At 44.0% G+C, this 19,213-nt stretch overlaps 1 protein-coding gene across 7 annotated transcripts in view; it reads left to right on the top strand.

Annotated features, from left to right (window-relative positions):
- The window catches only part of EIF4ENIF1 (eukaryotic translation initiation factor 4E nuclear import factor 1), a 59,350-nt gene that overhangs the window by 25,310 nt on the left and 14,827 nt on the right, over positions 1–19,213 (top strand). For all 7 annotated transcript variants that reach the window (XM_055147526.1, XM_055147525.1, XM_055147524.1 and 4 more), the window contains exons 3-10: positions 131–204; positions 2,755–2,882; positions 6,485–6,771; positions 7,227–7,428; positions 9,196–9,371; positions 11,992–12,127; positions 12,299–12,478; positions 14,162–14,394. In XM_055147526.1, the coding sequence (XP_055003501.1) occupies positions 131–204; positions 2,755–2,882; positions 6,485–6,771; positions 7,227–7,428; positions 9,196–9,371; positions 11,992–12,127; positions 12,299–12,478; positions 14,162–14,394 (1,416 nt within the window). The remainder of the gene's footprint in view (positions 1–130; positions 205–2,754; positions 2,883–6,484; positions 6,772–7,226; positions 7,429–9,195; positions 9,372–11,991; positions 12,128–12,298; positions 12,479–14,161; positions 14,395–19,213) is intronic.

The following is a 19,213-nucleotide window of genomic DNA, read 5'->3' as shown; positions in this document are numbered from 1 at the left end:
TCTAGAAAAAGTCAAGTCATATGAACTGTAAAACACTGAAGACGGAAACAGTTACTGAGAACAGAATTAAGTTCAATGTGTGTGACCTAAGAAATACTATTTAAATGTTACCTTTTGATTCTCTTTCTAGGAGGAGCTGTTGGATATAAAAGAACGCCCTCATTCCAAACAGAGACCTTCATTCCTCTCTGAAAAATACGACAGGTACTTGGGGCTAGGAATCGCTTCTTCTAGTCAACTTTTTTGTAACACCAAACTAGGAAAATTAAGACTTGTATTGTTTCGGATGTTTTTAATAAGTAATGATTGAGTCTGGAGACTTTAGAGCTAATGACATTGTATCTATAATTGCAAACAAGCTATGAACATAGTTGCATAATATCCCACTGCATTTTCTTCATCAGTTTAATTATTGAGTAGCAGTAAACCATTAATTCCAAGATTTGAATTATAAGGCATACTTGAAACCAAGTCAGCTATACTAAGTCTTTCAACTGTTGATGAAAATAAAACAAGAAAACAACTTGGTCAGTGGTGGTACATCATCAGAAAGCAGAAATAAGATGTGAACCCAACAATTCTCACCAAGCCTTTTTTTTTTTAAAATCAGTGATTTTTACACTGTATGAAAGCTTTTCCTAGGACCTGCATCAGTCAACTTACCAGAAAAATTCTGAATTCTGAGACTTATCTGTACCTCCCACTCCCACAGAGGCAAATGTGTCCCTGTGTCCCAAACTCCCCGACCCCCCTCCCCAGCCTCCCAGGAGTGATTTCTGAGAGCAGAGCCTAGAGTAAACCCTGAGCATAGCTGGGTGTTGCCCAAAAACAAACCCAAAAAATTTTCAACCTTTCAGATTAGCCTTTTACATCCTGGGGGCCCTCAATTTGAAACCATGGAATGATTTGGAAATTTTCTTATATTTAAAACTTATGGCCACTGGGGCTGGAGTGATAGCACAGCGGGTAGGGCGTTTGCCTTGAACGTGGCCGACCCGGGTTTGATTCCCAGCATCCCATATGGTCCCCTGAGCACTGCCAGGGGTACAGAGCCAGGAATAACCCCTGTGCATCGCCAAGTGTGACCCAAAAAGCAATAAATTAATAAATAAGACTTATGGCCACCTTAAGACTGTCATTGGAAACCAACCTGGGGAAGCACCTCAAAGGGCTAGAGTGCACAAGCCCCAGATTTGGGCCTCTACACTGTTTGGGCCCCTGAGCACTGACGTGAGTGACACCACAACCAACCCACACAGAGCTGAGAATAGTTCCCAGCACTGCTAGGTGTGGCTCAGAAAACTAAAAATCTCTTTAATTCTTAAATGGCAAGGTAAATGGTTCATAATCACATTTTAACATAAAAAGCAGTTGTTGTGTTTAATTTTTTGTATTGGATAGAACAGTTATATCTGAAATAAAAAAAAAACTATTAAATCTGGATTCCTAAATTCTTTCACTTGGTGAAGGTCATATTTGAATAATGATTTACTCTATTTGAACAGGGGTTTGTTTTTACTGTTTTTTGTTGATTTGTTTTTGGTTTTTGGGTCACACCCAGTGGTGCACAGGACTTAGTCCTAGCTCTGCCCTCAGGGATCACTTCTGGCAGGGCTTGGAGGGACTGTATGGGATGCCGGGGGATTAAACCAGGGTTGGTAGAGTGCAAGACATGTGTCCTATCCACTGTACTACTGCTCTGGTCCCGGTGGACAGGATTTTTTTGTTTTGTTTGGGGCCACACCACACAATACTTAGGGGTTACTCCTGGCTGTTACTCCTGGTGGTACTTGGAGGGCCATATGGGATGGTGGGGATCAAACCCAGTAGGCTACATGCAAGGCAAGTGCACAGCCAGGTATGGGCCAAAAAATAAAATAAAATTTCTACTCTGCACACTGTATCAACCCAGTCATTAGGGAAAAGCAAATGAAAGTGACAAAACTGCAATTTTAGTTGAACTACAATACTAAAGAGCTATCTGTTCTCTTATGGGAAAACTGTAAAATTGTGCACAAAAATTCTGTGTAAAGGGGCCAGGAAGATAGATCTAAGGGCTGCTTTGCCTGCAGGGCCCTGGATTAGATATCTGGCACCACATGGTTCCCTGTACACAGCCAGGAATAACCCCTGAGAACTGCCAGATAGACCCTCTCCCCCCCAAAAAAAAATTTTTTTTTCTGGAAAAGTAGAAACCATAAATTTCAGGATCTGCTTCTGGTGAAAGGATTGTTTGCTCTCTTGTACTAATTGATGTTCAGTGTTCAGTAAGCTGAGTAATGATTATAAAGCATCTTCTTTGTGTTGGTCAAGCAGAGTTGTAATAATATATTTGGACCCCCAAGGTTTTCATCTGAATCTTTTATTAATGCACTGACCACTGATTTTCAAGTGACTATTGGTTTCATGTAAATAATAAAGTTTTGCTGAGTTAATAGTTGCGGGGTTGTTTTGGTTTGTTTTTGGGCCACACCCAGCAGTGCTCAGGGGAACACATGGGGTGCCAGGGTTCAAACCATGGTCGGCTTTGTGCAAGGCAACTGTCCTACTTGCCATACTATGTCTCTGGCCCCCAATAGTTGTTTTTTTTGTTTGTTTGTTTGCTTGTTTGTTTTCATCTTGTAAAACAGTTTTTCTGGTGGCAACTTCCAGGTTTTATATTGAAAAGGTGTTTACCTGAAAAGGTGTAGAAATTAGACTACATCAATAGTTTGTGGGTGCAGATGCTAACTGTTGGTACCCTTTGACCTGTAGTGATGGTGTCTGGGACCCTGAGAAGTGGCATGCCTCTCTCTATCCAGCTTCAGGGCGGAGTTCACCAGTGGAAAGTCTGAAGAAAGATTTGGATACAGACCGGCCTTCCCTGGTGCGCAAGATAGTAGGTGAGCACACAGTCACTCAGAAATGAATGCAGCAGGTTTGGAGACAGTGCTCTTTGCTGCTTGCTTCATTTTCAGCTGTGAGAGCCTTCTGCATTGGGGGAAAGTGTCATTATTAGGAAACTGATTTGCCCATTGAATTGTCCTTGTTAGCAGTAAAATCCTGGTCTTCTCTTGGCAGGCAGCTGTATTGGCTCTGTGCTTATGAATTTAAAGTACTAGTGTCTTTTTTGACATGGATGTGGTAGGGAATGTAAAGCTGTGGTGGAAATCTGGTTACGATTAGTTTCACATATGAAACTAGTCTTCTGGTACAAATGAGTCAGTTCCAGCAGTTCTTCTTAGTACATTTTGATCTGTATTCAGGATTTATGATTTGGAAGTGGAGTGAAGTTTGCTATTTCATACTTTTACTCCTTGAAATGAAAACATAGTAATACAAAATTCATCTTAGAAACTTGTCGTCTTTTGAGATGATTGGAAGACCCTTTACAAAATACTTCTGGGAGATCAGGGAGCTGTCTCGTAGGGCTGGCGATGCACAGGCCAAGCATGCACAGGGCACTGAGTTTGATTTTGGTGTTTTGTTTTTGTGTTTGGGCCACAGCCAGCAGTGTGCAGGCCTTACCCCTGGCTCTGCACTCAGGTATTGTTCTTGGTGGGCCCAGGAGACTATACAGACATATCGGGTACCGGGGATTGAACCTGGCTTAGTCACGTGCAAGGCAAGCACCTTACGCTATACTATCACTCTGGCCCCTGAAATTGTATCATTTGATATTTTTATATGTTTACATACAGCTTTTCGACAGAGCCTGGCAAGCTCCCCGTGGCGTATTTGATATGCCAAATACAGTAACAATAAGTCTCATTCCCCTGACCCTGAAAGAAGCCTCCAATTGTTGGAAAAGATGAGTAAGGAGAGGCTGCTAAAATCTCAGGGCTGGGACAAATGGAGACGTTACTGGTGCCCACTCGAGTAAGTCAATGAACAGTGGGATGACAGTGATACAGTGATGCATATACCTTTTAAGCCATTTCAAAATTATGAGCATTTCCATTATCCCCCAAAGTTTTGAATATATTGAGTCCCTTCCTCTCACCTTTCCTCTTACTTCCCTACAAGCAGGCTCTGAACTGGTTTCTATCACTAAAGATTAGTGTGCATTCCTCAAATTGTATAAAAATTAAATTGCATAGTATGCACTCTTGGTAACTTTTCCAATAGAATAGTCTTGGGTTCCAGTTCTTGGATAGCTTGTTGCTTTTTATGGCATAGTAGTAATCCATTGTACGGGGGCTGGAGTGGGTAGTGCTCTACCCACTTGCCTTGCACACAGCCACTGAGGTTCAATCCTGGGCATCCCATATGGTCCCCCAAGCACCACCAGGAGTAATTTCTGGACTATATAACCAGGAGTAATTCCTGACCATTGCCAGATGTGGCATTCTTCCCCCCACCACCACCCCACCCCCAGAAAAAAAAAAGTCTGTCATGGATTTGCGATTGTTTACTCTTATCTACTAGGGAATATTTAGCTTGTTTCCAGTTTCTGACTTAATTGAAACTCCATGGATATTCATGTTCCAGTCTGTGTGGACATGTTTGATTTTAGAGTAAATAGATACAAGTAGACTGGAGGGTTCCATAAAGATATATTAAATGTTTTGAGAAACTGCCAGCCATTTCCAAAAGAGGTCATACAGTTTTACATTTCCACCAGCAATGTTTCAGAGCTCTGCTTGCTCCACGTCCTCATCGGCACTTGGAATGGTTAGTCTTTTTTATTCTAGATGTTCTGATAGTTGTTTAGTGGTATCACATTATGGTCTAATTGACATTTTCTTAATGACTAATGTTGGATATCTTTCATATGCGTATTTGCCATCCGTATATCTTTGGTGAAGTGTTCAGACCATTTGTTCAGTTTTTAAATTGGATCATTTTTACTGTTTTAATATGTGCTAAATAAAGAACCTTTGTCCCCATCTGTTTTGTAACTTAATTTTGCATTCTCTGAATAGTAGTATCTTTCAAAGAACAGAAATTAGGAGTGGGAGAACTAGTATAGTGGTTAAGTTGCTTGCCTTGCACCTGGTGGACCCGATTTGATCCCTCGCACCCCATATAGTCCCTCTGCCAGGAATCATTCCTGAACACATCCAGTATGTCCCCAAAACCAAACAGAAGTGCATAGATTTTGGGGAAAAAAATGGGAACACTGGGTTTCGAACCTAGCAAGCCATGCATTTTACTATTAAGCCATATCTCTTGCCCAAAAGTTTTAGCTTTTGTTTGTTTTGTTTTTCCATGCCAAACCTGGTAGTGCTCAGGGTTTATTCTTGGCTCTGTGCTCAGGAATCACTCCTGGCAAGAATTGGGAGACCATATGGGTGCTGGGGATCCAACCCAGGTTAGCCATGTATAAGGCAAGTGCCCTACCTGCTGTACTATGTCTCTAGCCCCGGAAATTTGTTGGTCTTTTTTTTTTCTTTGAAGAGGGGCCACAGCTGGCAGTTCACAGGGGCTCTTTCTGGCTCTGTTTGGGAGTTGCTCCTAGCTTTAGGTTTTACACTTGTATCTGTGATTTGTTTGGAATTAAATTTTGTTTATGATACCAGGTACAGATTTAAGTTCTTTTTGGGGAATTGGGGGAACCCACTCCAGCAGTGCTCAGAAGCCCAAGGGACCATACTCAGCCATACTTAGGCCATCGAAGTCAGGGCTGATGATTAGGTGCTTGGACCTAGCAGTACTGGACGCTTCTAGGACCACCCTTATGGTGTACACAGGACCATACAGGTCCAGAGGATCAAACTGCCCCCCTCATTTAGGCCAGACATGCACTCCAACCCTTTGCGATATTTCCCCAGCCCAAGTTCTTTTTGTGTTAATTGTGTTGCTTTGTTTTTTTGTGGTTATTTTGCGTATGGGCTATCCATTTAATGTCATTTGTTGAAGAAACTTTTTTGGTGGGTCACAGCAGTGTACAGAGCATATTCCTTACTCTGCGCTCAGGGATCACTCCTGGCAGGGTAGGTGGGGGTAGGGCATATGTGGTGCCAGAAATCAAACCTGCCTCAGTTGTTTCATGTGCGAGGCAAGTACCCTGCCTGCTGTACTATTGCTCCAGCCCAACACCTTAATTATTTTAAAAAATGCATTATAGTTTATTAGTTGACTTTTTATTAGTCAAAGGGAAAATGGTGACTAACAGTAGAATATCATTTATTATTAAATGCATTTATTGGTCAAATTAGGAAAAGCCAAAATTTCTTTAGGTAGGATCGTACCTGGCTGTGCTCGGGGCTTACTCGTAGCTCCACACTCATGGATCACTCCAAGGACTTGGGGGGGCCATATGGGGTGCCAGGACCGATCCTGGGTAGACCGTGTGCAAGGCAAGTACCTTATGACTGTATATACTGTTCCTGCCCCATAAGGTTCTGTGTTAATTATGTATGTGATGTATCTGTAATGCTGTATCTGTGTATATGACTCTCTTCCAGTACCCCTATCACTACCAGCCATGGGCATACCACCTACAGAGGAAACATGCCCTTGGTGGTTTGTGTAACTTCCTTTTTTTCTGGCATCTTTCCAGATCCACGGGAACGTGTGAAAGAAGATGACTTAGATGTTGTTCTCAGCCCACAGAGACGAAGCTTTGGTGGGGGCTGCCACGTGACAGCAGCTGTTAGCTCCCGGCGCTCAGGAAGCCCTCTGGAAAAAGATAGTGATGGACTTCGCCTGCTTGGTGGAAGGAGGATTGGGAGCGGAAGGATTATCTCTGCTCGGACCTTTGAGAAGGATCACCGTCTTAGTGATAAGGACCTTCGGGACTTAAGAGACAGAGATCGAGAGAGAGACTACAAGGACAAGCGGTTTCGGGTTTGTCTTCTAGATCCTTTTGTGTTTAGGGATTCAACATTCACTTCATTTATACAAGACTAATTTGAGATCCCGGGTGTGTACCTGCCCTCCTGCCCCTGGCAGTTCTCAGCCACCAGACTAGCAAAAGCATGAGAATGATGTGCTTGATGAGCCCTGCAGTGCTGGGGATTAACTGGGCCACATCTGGTAGTGCTGGGTGACCGTGGGGTGCTGGGAATCAAATTGAAGCATTCCCATACAAGATATGCACCTGTACTCTCTCTCTCTGGCCTTCCGAGCACCTTTTGTTCTCAGCAGAGAGAATACAGAACACTAGAGGGAAGAGAGAGATTTCAGGTCAGCAGAATAGTGTCTTCATGGTACTAGTGAACTTTCATCACTTGAGCCATCAAGACCCTGAGTGAGTAAAAAAAAATCCTATGATTTTTATCTTGCATTATGTGCTTTTCCAGAGGGAGTTTGGGGATAGTAAGCGTGTCTTTGGTGAACGTCGAAGAAATGATTCCTACACAGAGGAAGAACCAGAATGGTTCTCAGCTGGACCCACAAGTCAGTCTGAAACCATTGAACTGACTGGTTTCGATGATAAGATACTGGAAGAAGATCACAAGGGGAGAAAAAGAACGAGGCGACGGACAGCATCTGTGAAAGAAGGTCAGAAAACGTTGGGAGGGAAATTCACTGTTCTAAAATTCAGTGTGTTTATCCTTAGTTTAATTGCTTACTTAGAAAATGGCACCATGTTTTACTTGGTTGAGTTTTCAGGGGGGTGGGGTTGGGCCACACCCAGTAGTGCTCAGGGGTCACGTCTGTAGTGTTTGGGGGGATCACGAGTTGCAGGCATTGAGCTTGGGCTTCCTGCATGTAAAGCATGTGTTCAACCCATTGGGCTATTTCTCCGGCCCCAGGTTGATGGTTTCTTTTTCATCTTTAACCTTCCCTCCCCCGTTTTTGCTGCTGTTGAGGATGTTGCAGTGCCCAGGGGTCACATACTTGGATGTGGTGCTCGCTGGGGTTTGCATATCAGGTTGTGGTGCTTGCACACTTTTGTTTGACAGGGGTTGCACTTTCTGGTAGTGGCTCTCACTCACCTTTTATCCATCTGCAGCCCTTCCTGAGGGTCACACTCTGTAGTGTGGCTAGAAATCACTTGTCTACCAGAACTGCCAGGACCACACTTCCACTAGACTTAGTGGGACCCCAGGAATTGGAGCTCACAACCAGAATCGCAAGGCAAACACTCTAAGACACTGCTCTTACTCTGGGCCTGGGGTGGGGGTGAGGGGACTCTGGAGGGTGTTCGAATTTTATTTTTAAAATTTATTTTTAAAGAAAAACAAAAAACGTATAGATGTCACATCCAGCTACACTGGTTTTGATAGTTCAGACTTGAAGGTTTGGTGCTAGGGCAACCAAGCCACGCCTGGCAGTCCTTAAAGGGCCTTGAGTGCTGGGGATCAAACTCAGCATGCACCTGCCAGGCTTGTGCTCCACCTCTTGGAACTATATCCTCAACTTCAGAAGTTGCAAATTTTAATGTTGCAACATGATTTTAAAATTGCTTTCTAAGTGACCTTGTACTGAGGTAGTTAGCCTTGGGCTCACTGGGGAAGAGGCAGTCGGGCTTGATGAAGAACCAGTTGAACTGGCCTAGGTTTGAGTGCCAGGGTTTTTGCTTTGCAAAAACTTGGTCCAGGAGGCACTGTGCGTAGTGGCTTAAAGCAGCATTTCCCAGCCAGGGGACAGGGGCTTTTCTAGTGGGTCACAGGAAACGATAACTTCTAAATCACCTTTAGGTGGGCCTATCTCTTTGCCTTTTTGGTTTTGCTTGTTTTGGAGTCACACCTGGTGGTGCTCAGAGCTTGCTCCTAGCTCTCTGTTCAGGGATCCAGGTGGTGCTCAGGGAACCATATAGAGAGCTGAGATTGAACCCAGGTCTGCTACATAAAAGGCAATTGCCCTAACCACTATACTCTCTATGGCCTCCTGGATTTTGTTTGTTCTTTAACATCCAGCTGTGCTTAGGGTTTGCTCCTAATTCTCTGCTTGGGGTCCTGGAGATTAAACTGGGTCAACTACATGAAAATAAGCACCTTACCTCCTGTATTATGTCTCTAGCCCTTTTGTTTTGTTTCGGGCCACTGGAGATGCAATGAGGCTCTGGGGATTGAACCTAGGTTGGTACCTTACCTACTTACAATCTCTTTAGCCCAGGACCCTCTTTTTTTTTTGTTGGCGGGGCAGGGGCGGGGGGAGTTCCAGGGATCAAATTGGGTCATGCAAGGCAAGCTGCTTACCCACTGTACTCTCCAGCCCCCTAACCCTTCTTTTTAAGTTAAAGACATTTAATCTAGATCCTAAGAGATCAAATGTGCACATAGAAATCAACTCACTCTTTTTTATGTCTTGGTTTGCTTTCAGGCATAGTTGAGTGCAATGGAGGAGTGGCCGAGGAGGAGGAGGTAGAGGTCATCCTTGCACAGGAGCCTGCTGCTGACCAGGAAGTGCCGAGGGACACCATCTTGCCTGAACAGTCCCCAGGAGAATTTGACTTCAATGAGTTCTTTAACCTTGATAAGGTGCCATGCTTGGCATCGGTGAGTGTAATGGCTTATAAACATGGGCAGAGTAACCCTGCTTCAGGAACTGGGTCTTTAAAATACTTGTTTTAAAATTTTTATTTTGTTGACTGTCTTGGGGTATTTTTAACTTTTATTATTATTACTGCATATTTGTTACCTTAAGAGGTTTAATGGGAATAATTAAGAATTTGATACCTGTTGACACATTTGCTAGGCTGGTAATATTTTTTTTTTTTTATTAATAGTTTATTTTTAATTAGTGAGTCAACGTGAGGGTACAGTTACAGATTTATACATTTTTGTGCTCATGTTTCTCCCTTACAAAGTTTGATAACCCATCCCTTCACCAGTGCCCATTCTCCACCACCAGTAAACCCAACATCCCACCCCCCCTTCCCAGTCCCGTCTCCCCCCACCCCACCCTGCCACTATGGCAGGGAATTCCCTTTTGTTCTCTCTCTCTGGTTAGGTGTTGTGGTTTGCAATAAAGGTGTTGAGTGGCCATTGCGTTCAGTCTCTAGTCTATATTTGGCCCGCATCATCTTTCCCCCACATGACCAACAACCACATTTTACTTGCTGTTCCCTTCTCTGAGTTTAGGCTGGTAATATTGGAGTAAGAATTATTCAGGTGTCAAGACCATTACTGTTTCTGAAGTATAAGTGATGTAAAGACTTTGGAAGTGAATCTTTATTTTTTTACTTTAGTTTTTCTTTTCTTTCCTTTTTTTTTTTTTAATTGAATCACCACAAGATACAAAGCTTTCATGTTCGAGATTCAGCCACACAATGATCGAAACCCATCCCTCCACCAGTGCACATTTTCCACCACCAGTGTCCCCAGTATATCCCCCTGCCCCCCATTACAGTCCTCACCCTGCATCCATGGCAGGCAATTTTCCCAATACTCTACTTTTGGGCATTATGTTTTGCTTGATTTTTTTTTTCTTTTTGGGTCACACCCGGCGTTGCACAGGGGTTACTCCTGGCTCTGCACTCAGGAATTACTCCTGGCGGGGCTCAGGGGACCATATGGGATGCTGGAATTAGAACCTGGGTCTGCCATGTGCAAGGCAAATGCCCTACCCGCTGTGCTATTGCTCCAGCCCCTTGCTTGAATTTTCCAACCACCATTCGAGCCTACCTGCCAGGGACAGATGCTAGATCATTTATTGTCCATTGCTCGTTTTGAATATCTTGGGTTCTCCAGCCTAGATTGTAAATGGTTGGGTTCCAGAGACATTTCTGTAGGACACTAGTCCATTTTGGAATTCAATTTGGTGTCTCTGGACCATGGCTGTTGGTGCACTAAGATGGTACCCGGAGGCACATTGTGGGCATGACAGCCAGGCTGATGAGCTAGGGGGGAGTTGGGGAGGGACAGCCAGGTGCCTCTGCCGCCTTGCAGCATGGAGAGTCAGTTCTGGAGCCTGCATACCTGGGCCTTGCTTGTGGAAGTTCTTGGTCGCTGGGATTCCATCTGGAGTAGGCGGGGAGATTATACCTGCTCCATCTGGGGTGCCCCAGTGAAATTGGCTTAGTGTGGGGCCCAGAGAGATCTCCAGCTCTGTGTTGTCTTCCAGGACTCATTGCTGTGTCTCTGGCTTTTGATCTCTTTGGGAGTTATTTATGGGTCTCTGAAGCAAGGCCAGTAATAGTTTACAGGGTGGAGCTGGAGTTGGTTCGTGGGGGTGACTGCCAGTGCTTCCATGTGTATTGGGAAGTGGGGGGAGGTAGCCCACCTCAACTCTGTGAAAGCCTGGAGATTTCATTCATAAAACCCACATACCCGAATTTTCAGCAGATTATATCTTGGTGAGGTCCGTCCTGAGACAGGGCAGACCTGGGGTATGGTGGCGATTTTGGGTTGTGGAAGCAAGCCGCTGCTGTGGGCTCTGCTTGGGCAGGCACAGGCCAGCCTGTCCCCACTCCGACTTACCGCAGTCTGTTCAGCCATGCGCGGGTCCGAGATTAACTGTGGCTTTTGGTCTCTTTCGAGATTTATCTATGGGTCTCTGATATAAGGCCAATAAATGAGCTTGTACAGCTGAGCCGGAGGTGGTTTGTGGGCATGGTTCCCACATACCTAACTTTTGGCCGTTTAATTTCTTGCTGAACTTGGTCCCAAGTTGTTGGGATCCAGCCAAAGGCACAATGGCAATTTTGGGGTGTCAGGAAACCTGAAGGCACCATCAAGCTGCTGATACACTCCCCCCGCAGATACAGGTTGACCTGTTGGCGGCATCATACTCGCGTGGAAGTAAATTTTTATAACTGGTATTGGTGTCATATAGATCTGCATTCTTTGGGAAATGCTGACCAGTCAGTGTTTATCTTGTAAGGTAATGCTTCCAAAACCCCTTATCAAAAAGAAACTTGAAATATTATAGTATTCTTACTAAACTTTTGAGGCCTAGGCCTTCAGTGGCTAGAGGTTTTGCTTTATATAATTACCAAGTGTACAGTTGGTTACTTTGGGTTGTTCGAGAAGGGGAAGAAAAAGTTGTTTTAAAATACTTAGTTCTGAACAGTTTATTTCATGGACCAGCAGCATCAGAGGGGTTTTAAAGTAAATTATCCTCTTAAACTCTGAACCTTCTTGTCCTTGAAACTATTATGACTTGTTTTGTCTTTAGATGATCGAAGACGTTTTGGGAGAAGGGTCTGTCTCTGCCAGTCGGTTCAGTAGGTGGTTCTCTAACCCAAGTCGATCAGGAAGCCGATCCAGCAGTCTTGGGTCAACACCTCATGAAGAATTGGAGAGACTTGCAGGTAAAGTGACCTCATGATCTCGCCTTAGACATACACTTAAGCTTTATCTGACATGAGTTCTTCATTAGTCAGAAGTCCATCACACTTTATGTCCTTTAAATACTGTTGAAGCATTTAATGTTTCTTTGCTTTATTAGACCAATTAATTGTAAATACATTTTCTTGTGATAGGTCTAGAGCAAGCCATACTCTCTCCTGGACAGAATTCGGGGAATTATTTTGCTCCTATACAATTGGAAGATCATGCTGAAAATAAAGTAGATATTTTAGAAATGCTACAGAAAGCCAAAGTGGATTTAAAACCTCTTCTTTCCAGCCTTTCTGCAAATAAAGAAAAACTTAAAGAGAGCTGTAAGTTTTTATGAGAGTCATTTTTAGGTATTTGAGAAAGTTTGGATGTTCAGATTTAAGGAAGTTGCTTCTAACATACTTTTTCATCAGAAGTCAAATAGAGGGCTGGAGTGATAGCACAGTGGGTAGGGTGTTAGCCTTGCATGCGGCCAACCTGGGTTCGATTCCCAGCATCCCATATGGTCCTCTGAGCACCGCCAGGGGTAATTCCTGAGTGCAGAGCCAGGAGTGACCCCTGTGAATCACCGGGTGTGACCCAAAAAGCGGGGGGAAAAAAAGTCAAATAGATGGAGAGTTTAATCATCTTCAAAAAATCATTTGGGCCAGGGATATGGCTCAGTGGTAGAGTACCTACCATGGATACTGAAGTCCCTTTTGTGCCTTGTTGCTGCAAAACAAAGTAACAAAACCTGTCAAATAGTATCACTTTGTTAAGAATCTCGTTGTCAGTGAATCTTGGGCCCTCTTCTATGAGGAATTCTGAATTCTTCGTACCTGGAGCTTGATTATTCTGTAAGAAAGTTGTAATCGTCCTGAACAGAACTTGGCAACTCAACACCCTTGCCCCAGTCAGCTAAACCCTCAGCATGAAACCATCATGCAGGTAGTAGTTTTGCTGCTGTTGAGCTAGCTAGGATTTCTTTTTTCTTTCTTCCTTGATTTTTAAAAATATTTTATTTTTTGCTTTTTGTATCACACCCAGCAATGCACAGGGGTTACTCCTGGCTCTGTGCTCAGGAATTACTACTGGTGGTACTCGGGGGACCATATGGGATGCTGGGAATCGAACCCAGGTCAGCCGCGTGCAAGGCAAACGCCCTACCCGCTGTGCTATCGCTCCAGCCCCCCAAATTTTATTTTATTAAAGCACCACGATTTTCAAAGTTACTCATAGTTTTAGGTATACAGTAGTTCAGCACCAATCCCACCACCATTGTCAATTTCTCTCCACCATTGTCCTCAGGTTCCCATCCACCTTTCGAACCTGTCACCTCGAGACACACAGACACATTTATAAATTTGTGTTAAGTTTGATCTCATGATTTCATTGTTTAGCTGGGATTTCTGTTCCAGATAACAGTCTCCAGAAGACTCATAAAAGGGTGCACTATTTATTGGATCTTGTCAGGTCTTAAAGCATAGCACCCCGTGATTATGGTCCTCCCGGTTTCTAGCATCTCTTACTAAATTTGAAGTTATGGATTGAGCAACTGTTACTTTGTGTATGTTTGTGTGTATCTGGTGGCAGGGGGTAGAAGGGTTGGGCCACACCCGATGATGCTCAGGAGTTACTCCTGGCAAGGCAAGCTCCCTACCCTACCTGCTGTACTATCTCTGTGGCCCCTACTTTGTCTCTTTTGAATGCTAGCCTCTTCTGAACACTTCCTTTCAATACTGAAATAAATTTTCACCTTAACCATTATAGTAACCAAAGGAAACTCCTATCACATGTTTTCTTTCTTTCTCTCTTTCTTTCTTTTAAGCATTTTGGGTCACACCCAGCAACGCTCAAGGGGTTACTCCTGGCTCTACACTCAGGAATTACTCATGGCGGTTCACAGGGTACCATGTGGGATGCTGGGATCGAACCTCGGTCTGCCATGTGCGAGGCAAATGCCCTACCCACTGTTCCAGCCCCAAGTATTCCTTTCTTAGCATAACATGTACTTTCTTACCTTTCAGCACACTCAGGAGTTGTACTTTCGGTGGAAGAGGTAGAAGCTGGGCTCAAGGGCTTGAAAGTGGATCAACAAATGAAGAATTCAACTCCCTTCATGGCAGAACAGTTAGAGGAGACTCTGAGTGCTGTAACCAGCAATCGGCAGCTCAAGAAAGATGGAGATATGACTGCTTTCAACAAACTTGTGAGCACCATGAAGGCAAGTGGGACTTTGCCTTCTCAGCCCAAAATCAGCGTGAGTATTTGGTACAAACCTCTTAGCCTTTTCTTTTTCCCCCACTTTCTATTTTAACTCCCTGCCACAATAAATGGATTTTTTTTTTTAATGGCATTCTGAGCAAATTGGAAATTCTTTCATTTTCATCAGTAGTTTCATTGCTTGCTTGATGGTTTTATGTGTTCTTTAATTTTTGTCATAGTTATTAGAAAAAGCAGGTTTCCAGGAGTGGTTCCTGCACACAGAATCAGGAGTAAACCCTGAGCATAGATAGGTGTGCATCCCCCATCCCCCTAGAAAAGGAAAAAGCATGCTTATGGTTAATCTGTGTATTGTGGGAAGAAGCATATGGATTGAAAGATTCAGACATAATCTAAGTCATTGCTCAGAAAAAAATATAAGAATACTTTTTTGCAGAGCTGGGGAGATAGCTCAGGGGCTGAAGTGCATGCATCACCCCAGGTTTTATTCCTGTCACTGGCCCCCTAAGCACCACAGGGCACTGAACAACCCCCAAGCATGATGAGTTGTGACCCCAAAACAATTTTTTTCATAAATTCCTGAGAAAATATGTTTATTCAGCTGTGTAAGGTAAAACAATTCTGATGTTTGGCACCAGAGAGAGGACCAGAGAGGTAGTGTAACTGAACCCCAGTTCCATCTTTGGCACTGCATATTGGCCCCAAGCCCCTGCAGTGATCCCTGAGCATGAGCCAGAAGTAAGCCCTGGATATTGCCATGTGTGGCCCGAAACCAAAATAGAAAAGTGACAGCATTTTGAATGGTGCATTCACTTTTCATATCTCCCAATTAGATTCTAGAGTTAACCTGCTTTCTTGATGAGGCAATTGACAATATATGAATAATTTGTGGTGTTTTAGAATGGATTTTTCAAGACATTTGCTTTTGTTGAATTTCTAATAGAAAAACTATGACTCCAGACTTGTAAAAACACCTTTAGGTTAAAATTGGTTACGTGTTGACTATATTACAGTTAAATGTGGGTATACAGATCATAATGTCTTTATCATAATGATTATTGTAGGATCATTCTTAGTCATTCCTGTGTGTCAATATTACTATCGACAAGAAAGAAAAATCAGGGTGATACAGGGAAGGGTTAATCTTAATAATAAACAAACATATCTAGGTGTTACAAACATTTTTACCAAATTGAGATGTTTTTGGTTTATTTTTTTGAGTTGGGGTCACAGGTCTACATCCAAAGATGCTTAGGAATCCATGTAATCAATGGATTATAACTGAGTCCTGGAGAAAGAGGAGAGTTGGTAAGGTGCTTGTGTTGCACATGGCCAGCCTGGATCCAATCTTCAGCACCCTGTATGGTCCCCTGAGCACCACCAGGAGTAAATCCTGAGCACCACCTGGGGCAGCACATCCCTCCCCTGCCAAAAGAAAAATCAAAATATGTCATGTACCTGCCAGGCAAACCCTAGAGCTATCTCCCCAGCCCTCAAACTGAGTTTTGCCTCTTGTTTCCTCTTGTCACCTTTTTAATCTGGGATCTGCAAGTTATCTAAGGAGGTAAAGGATGCATGAGCCCTATCCATCCCAGGGGACACATTGATTTGAGGCTTTTTTTTTTTCATATATGAATTTTTTTATTAGTAAATCACCATGAGGTACAGTTACAGACTTACAACTTTTCGTGCTTTCGTTTGTCATACAATAATTGAGTGCCCATCGCTCCACCAGTCCTCCACCAGTGCCCGTTTTCCACCACCAATGGTTCCAGCATCCCTCCCACCACACCCACCCCTTCCCCTCCACCCCACCCCACCTCTGTGGCAGGGCATTCCCTTTTGCTGATTTGAGGCATTTTTTACTCAATTAGAGGAGATTTCAGCAGAGGTGCCTTTTTCCTGGCCTTGCTACCTCGAGAGCTTGTTTGGAGGTCCTAGCAGGGGAGCGCAGCTACTCTTACACCCTTGACCGAAGACCGGTCCATCTCTATTCGGGAAAGGCCGTCCTCTTCTAGCGCACAGCTTCGGGAGGGACGCACATGGAGCGGTGAGGGAGGAAGGGGACACCTGCCTAGCCAGCCAGATCAGCTGAATCAACCCTGGCGATCAATGGGATGACAGATGTCTCAGCCAGATAGCACAGCGGTTGGGCCAACCCGTGTTCAATTCCTCCGCCCCTCTCGGAGAGCCCGGGAAGCTACTGAGAGTATGGAGCCCGCACGGCAGAGCCTGGCAAGCTACCCGTGCGTATTGGATATGCCAAAAACTAACAATAAGTCTCTCAATGAGAGATATTACCGGTGCCCTCTCGAACAAATCAGTGAGCAACGGGATGACATTGCTACCTCGAGTGACTTTTTTCCCCATTACCAAATTGCAATTCATTATTATTATATTTTTTAAATTTTTAAATTTTTTTTTTTTTTTGCTTTTTGGGTCACACCTGGTGATGCACAGGGGTTACTCCTGGCTCCTGCACTCAGGAATTACTCCTGGTGATGCTTGGGGATCGAACCCGAGTTGGCCACATGCAAGGCAAACACCCTACCCTGCAGTGCTATAGCTCCAGCCCCCAGTATTTTATTATTTTAAAATAATTATTTTAGTATCAATATTTTTATGAGCCTTTAATATGCTCCATGTTCTTTTTATTTTTAAGCCATTTTCATTGTACTGAAATTGACAATACTGTTAATATTTTAGTGTGTGTGTAGGGGGTGGATCACACCATGAAGTGTGAGGGCTTACTCCTTACTCTGCACTCAGGAACCACTCCTGGCGGGCCCAGGGGACCATATGGGGGTGCTGGGAACTGGTTAGCCATGTGCAAGAGAAGTGCCTTACCCACTGTTTAACTCTCTCCCGTGTCCTGATTATGCTTTTTAGGCATGCATATTACAGTGCCACCCATCACCAGAAAACCCACTTCCCACCACCAGTGTCCCAGGGACTTACCTCTTGCAGCTTCCCCTGCATTGTAACCTTCAGTTCTATAGATAAAATCTTCAATTCAATAACTATGACCATTGGTTCTGTTTTTTGTTTGTAAGTTTTTCTGGGCAACATGTGGCTGTAAGGGTAGGACTCAGGGGACTGTATGTGGTGCAGGAGATTGAGCCCAGATCAGCCGATTACAAGGCAAGCGATGTAGTCTCTCTCCAGCCCGTCTTTTTTTTTTTTTTTTTTTTTTTGCTTTTTGGGTCACACCTTGTGATGCACAGGGGTTATTCCTGGCTCTGCATTCAGGAATTACTCCTCGCGGTGCTTAAGGGACCATATGGGATGCTGGGAATCAAACCAGGGTCGGCTGCATGCAAGGCAAACGCCCTACCCACTGTGCTGTTGCTCCAGCCCCCCATATATGTTTTTTATCCCATATATGTGATATTATTTTTGTAGAGTGTTGACACACATAAATAGAGCTCTGAAAGGAGGCCTCTCAGAAGTAGACATATGTTTAGGTATCTGACACACTATACCAAATACAGGGAAGTTCTTAAAAATTGTTTAGAGTTGTTTTTATTTTTATTTATTTATTTATTTATTTATTGGTTTTTGGGTCACACCCGGCGATGCACAGGGGTTACTCCTGGCTCATGCACTCAGGAATTACTCCTGGCGGGGCTCAGGGAACCATATGGGATGCTGGGAATTGAACCCGGGTCGGCCGCTTGCAAGGCAAACACCCTACCCGCTGTGCTATTGCTCCAGCCCCCTAGAGTTGTTTTTATACAAAGTAATTTTAGATAAAAATGCTTCAAAAAGAAAACTAGAATAAAAAATTGCAACTATTCTGTTCTTTCTTGTTCTTTGTGTTTTGGTGATTAGGTTTGTGTTTTGGTTTTTTTTTTAATTTATTTATTTTTAATTAGTGAATCACCATGAGGGTACAGTTACAGATTTACACACTTCTGTGCTTATGCTTCCCTCATACAAAGTTCGGGAACCCATCCCTCCACCAGTGCCCATTCTCCACCACCAGTAAACCCAGCATCCCTCCCACCCTCCCCAATCCCATCTCCCCCCACCCCACCCTGCCACTGTGGCAGGGCATTTCTTTCTGTTTTCTCTCTCTAATTAGCTGTTGTGGTTTGCAATAAAGGTGTTGAGTGGCCACTGTGCTCAGTCTCTAGCCCTCATTCAGCCCGCAACTCCCTTCCCCCGCATGGCCTTCGACTACATTATAGTTGGTGATCCCTTCTCTGAGTTGCCCTTTCCCCAGAATGTGAGGCCAGCCTCCAAGCCATGGAGTCAACCTCCTGGTACTTATTTCTACAATTCTTGGGTGTTAGCCTCCCACTCTGTTATTCTATATTCCACAGATGAGTGCAATCTTTCTACGTCTGTCTCTCTATTTCTGACTCATTTCACTTAGCATGAAACTTTTCATGCTGATCCACTTAAATACAAAATTAATGACCTCCTTTTTTCTAACAGCTGCATAGTATTCCATTGTATAGATGTACCAAAGTTTCTTCAGCCAGTCATCCGTTCTAGGGCATTCAGGTTTTTTCCAGATTCTGGAGGTTTGTGGTTTTTTGTGTTTTTTTTTTTTTTCTTTTTGGGTCACACCTGGCCATACACAGGGGTTACTCCTGGCTCCGCACTCAGGAATTACTCCTGGTGGTGCTAGGGAGGCCATATGGGATGCTGGGAATCGAACCCGGGTTGGCCGCATGTAAGGCAAATGCCCTACCTGCTGTGCTATCGCTCCGGTCCTGGTGATTTGGTATTAACTTCAGTGGTTTGGGTGAAATTTTGTGAGCAGCTTCTTTTATTTTGGTGGCCACACCCAGCAATGCTCAGGGATTACTGGTTGTTTGTTTGGGTGACCAAATGGGATGCCAGGGATC

Source organism: Sorex araneus, chromosome 9 (assembly GCF_027595985.1).
Source record: "Sorex araneus isolate mSorAra2 chromosome 9, mSorAra2.pri, whole genome shotgun sequence".
NCBI classification, from domain to species: domain Eukaryota; kingdom Metazoa; phylum Chordata; class Mammalia; order Eulipotyphla; family Soricidae; genus Sorex; species Sorex araneus.
Note: the sequence above shows the minus strand (reverse complement) of the source record. Positions and strands in the feature narration are given on the sequence as shown.